Source organism: Nicotiana tabacum, unplaced genomic scaffold (assembly GCF_000715075.1).
Source record: "Nicotiana tabacum cultivar K326 unplaced genomic scaffold, ASM71507v2 Un00001, whole genome shotgun sequence".
NCBI lineage: Eukaryota > Viridiplantae > Streptophyta > Magnoliopsida > Solanales > Solanaceae > Nicotiana > Nicotiana tabacum.
This window is the reverse complement of record NW_027438239.1, coordinates 2,941,283-2,945,158: the sequence shown is the minus strand read 5'-3', so window position 1 is coordinate 2,945,158 and position 3,876 is coordinate 2,941,283. Positions and strand designations below refer to the sequence as shown.

Here is a 3,876-nt window from a genome sequence, read left to right as displayed (position 1 = left end):
TTGGAGAATGAAGATCAATTCATTTATCACTAGTCAGTACACCTGTTTTCATCCTGGATAAAATTTAAAAACACTACTGCATGAACAAAATTATGGATGATGAAGTAGAAAAACAGTAACATTTTTAACAAAAAAACGTCTTAAGAATATGAATTGACTTCCACCTCAGAAGCGAAGAGCATAATCCTGGGGCCATTTTCCACGTCCAGTTTAGGTTACAAGCAGGAAAACTAGCAGGCTCAAGCTCTATCAATTGGCATCTATACAAGTGAAAGCTCACCAGCAGGGATAGATCTCTTGACAAGCTTTGCCCAAGATTCATTGGTTTCTGTAATAACCTTAAGCGCGTAATCCTGGCAGTGCAAGGTACAGAGATCATTAGCAGGGTCATGTAGAGCATGCCAAAACAGGCACAAAGACTAAAACCTCTTTATCCGACAGGAGAAGATCTGGAGATGTGTTAGCAGGAATACTAAATACGGAGTAATTAATTATTACATCTATGTCATTGTGTTCTGCACTGAATCATAATCAACCGGCTTTTTTTCTGCAAGAGGCTGTTTCCTCGGCTTTCTGTTCTTCAACTATGAAGGGGAAGAGCCTCTTGCAGAAATGCAGGGTAAGGTTGTTTCCTCGGCTTTCTTCAAGAGGAACACAATGACATAGATTTCATTTTCAACTAAAATAACACGAAGGGCACACAAAACAAGGAACTGCCAATTTTCTAAGCATTATTTCTTTTTTTGTTGAGGGAAAAAAAGGGCAACACAGTGCACTAAGCTCCCTTATGCGCGGGGTTCGGGGAAGGGCCGGACCATAAGGGTGTATTGTACGCAGCCTTACCCTGCATTTCTGCAAAAGGCTGTTTCCTCAGCTTTCTTTTCTTTTTGAGAAAGGTAACAGAATTTTCTAAGCATTGCTATCATGTCTATTTGAAAATTTAAGTCAGCTCTGTCTGAAAGTATAATGTTTCAAGAAACTAAGGGAAATAGAAACAAGGATCTTCAAAGGATCTACGAAAGCATTTACCTTGTTTGCTGGCTTGTTGCCAAGAGCAAACCTATTGGCAGGTTTTCCGTCAGGTATCTTATAGTCTCTAAACCAGTCCCTGATTGCTGTGAGAGTGCCCTGAAAAATTCGCAGTACTAGTTTGATCAACATTGACAAAGATCTAAAGGAGGGCATGATTCTTTTCATTCAATGTGATAGCAAAGGTAACAAAATACTAAAAAGAATACGGGAATTATCACTTCATATACAAGTACTTTTGTCTCCACGAAGCAAAGTTATAGCAATGTTACTATTTGGTTTTAGGAGATAATTAACCAGACTCTTCATAAAAACGATAAATTAACCATAAAAACAATAAAACATTGCAAAACGAATCTGAGGTAAGCAAATGAAAATTGAAAAGGAGATTCCAAGACAAATATCTATAATTGAAGAGACATCTCACACCTCAAGAAAAAAGAGATGCATAAAAGTGTTGCACAAGCAAAAGCAGTGAGAGTAAAAGGAGAGTCAACAAAAGATTTATTGCCCATCAAACATACCGGAAAATGTTTCTCTACATCATCAACATCATTAACAAGTGAAGCTCTTGGATCGTCTAGGGAAATAGCAACTATCTTCCAGTCAAGTTCTCCTTCATCAATCATTGCCAGAGCAGCTAAAGGTTTGACCTTCAGAACCTGGCCAATTTTGCCACGGCTTTTCCCAATCTCAACAACATCAACTACAGGAAAAAAAATCATAGAGAGATGCAACCATTTATTACAATCTCTAACACCATTCTTTTTTCTACTCTTTTTACTTTGACAGATGAACCAGAAGAAAGTTGTAAGCTATTTAAAATTATAGAACCATACCGGGGTCATTATCTCCAAATGCCCCCTCAACTTCAGAGTTTGCAAAAGAAGGATCTTCCCATGTTTGAGGAAGCAATCCATAGTTCCAGTGAATGTTATATCTGAGGATTGCACAAGAAGTGCATAATATCAAACTCAAAAACTGTAGACATCAGAAAATGACAATTTCTCGCAGCTATGATGACACAACATCAGCGAGGAATAAGTCTTATCAGTTGAAGATTGTGGAATGAGTGCGTCCAACGATGCTAAACATGAAACACTTGGTAACAGACAAAAACCTACAGCCTTGGAAACTTGTGGATAATGGGCCTTCTACCCCTCTCCACTTAAATAACAGCCTTAATTTGCATGACACAGGGCTCGAACCTGTGACCTAAGTCCTTCCCTCCCCACCCCCTCATTATTTTTTGGGATGACCGAGAAATCCGTCCTGGCCGTCCCTTAAGAATGACGGAAGCCTTCCAAACTCGGGGATAATGGGCCCACCTCCCTCCCTTCTTATCTTACTACAAGGAAGGCGGGTAGAAACCAGCAAGATAGTTATATCTGAATATATAACATCCTAAAAGAATGTTGAGAAGAGACAGAATAGGCTTACGGATAGTATCGAAGTTTCCCCTTCTTTGTGTCTTGTTTAATTGGAGTGTGTTGCTCATCTGTAGCAACTTCCATCTTAGCACTTGATTCTTTAGGTATTTCAACAACAAAATTGAAAACTCCATCACCCAAATGTAGTGGTATGTCATGCCAGGGGGATAACTGCACATTATATAGAAATGATAAAATCACCCTGTAACTAATATGCCTAGGCAGACCAAAAGCTACGATTTTTACTAAGTATAAAACATTAACAAAATAGAAATAGCTTCACGTTGGATTAAAGTGTGACCTTTTTGCCGGAATTGTCCTCTAGAAAGACACGGTAATCTAGGGTTTCGGGCTGTCCTTCTTCTTTGGTCTGAAGCTGGGGATTGTAGATAGCACTGCAAGTGAAAAGACGCCTCTTTTGCACAGGTCCGTTTCTGAAGCAAAGACTGAAACTATTGGGCCTTCGTAATGGACCTTTCGATAGAAGCGAAGCTGTTACAGTGTTGCTGGCTGATACCATCACTCTTGCCGCCGCCATTGCTGACGAGTGTTAAAAAGAAATTGGAGAAGATGGATGAACTGGTGAAACTACTCCTGCTATCACTGCATAACTTCAGCCACATATACAAATGGTGAGATATGATTGGTTAACTGGAATATTCGTTTTTATTTCTTATTTTTCTAAGTGCTCCCACTTACGTTTTACAACTACAACTAATTTTCTCGTCTTGTTTCTTTTACCCTATTTTGTCCTTGTGATTTTTATTTTCTTCATTTAGTAAAAAATAACTCCTTTTCCTTAATGTCGTGTTTTTGAAAAGAAATTAGAATAACTATATTTTATTATAAATAAAATTGTATTTAAGGTGAATGTCTATATTTTAGAGAAATTTTAGGGTTTATTACTTTGTGGCTAATTCACTTCTTTCCTATAAATAGAGGGGCTCCATTCCATTATAAATCATCCAAAATTAATAAGAATTCTCTGTCTCCACTTTTCTTTATAATACTCTTTTCTTCTTTTGTTGTTTCATAACACGTTATCAGTACGAGACTCTAAACAATTGAGTAGAGGCATGTGCTTTGATCACCAGGCTTTGGGATGCGTGCATGGTGCTCAACTTGCACATAATATTGAGCATAATGATTGTCAATTGATCCATGAACATCCTTGAGGAATAAATTCTGGATTTAAGGTAAGTATTTTACCTTATTTTTCTCTTTTAAATTCTTGAAATTCTAAAACTTGATTTTAAATACAAGCAAAGACAATAAATTTTGATTATAACTCTAATGGAGTTTGTAAGAAATTATAATCACCCAAAGTGGTAAAATTTATATGTCTTGCCATGATCAAATTCATGTATGATTATGGGCACAAAAAGTGGAAAACCATCCCATTGAATTTGCTTCATTC

At 37.4% G+C, this 3,876-nt stretch overlaps 1 protein-coding gene across 1 annotated transcript; it reads right to left on the bottom strand.

Moving 5' to 3' along the window:
• On the bottom strand, positions 1-3,160 carry LOC107774375 (soluble inorganic pyrophosphatase 6, chloroplastic-like). The gene is made up of 6 exons (XM_016593876.2): positions 2,761-3,160; positions 2,470-2,630; positions 1,869-1,969; positions 1,554-1,735; positions 1,030-1,128; positions 1-353 (listed from the first exon to the last, which is right to left on the bottom strand). Exons 1-6 carry the CDS (start codon positions 2,995-2,997, stop codon positions 261-263), a joined length of 873 nt encoding a protein of 290 aa, XP_016449362.1. The 5' UTR covers positions 2,998-3,160; the 3' UTR covers positions 1-260.
• Between the last annotated feature and the right edge of the window lie 716 nt (positions 3,161-3,876).

What these genes read in the sequence shown, in the direction of transcription:
- LOC107774375 (XM_016593876.2), bottom strand. Translation starts at nt 2,997, where the DNA reads ATGGCGGCGGCAAGAGTGATGGTATCAGCCAGCAACACTGTAACAGCT. An exon ending in GGGAAACTTCGATACTATCC is followed by an intron (nt 1,970 to 2,469) that starts GTAAGCCTATTC and finishes TGCAATCCTCAG; the next exon opens with ATATAACATTCACTGGAACT. An exon ending in ATGTAGAGAAACATTTTCCG is followed by an intron (nt 1,129 to 1,553) that starts GTATGTTTGATG and finishes CGAATTTTTCAG; the next exon opens with GGCACTCTCACAGCAATCAG.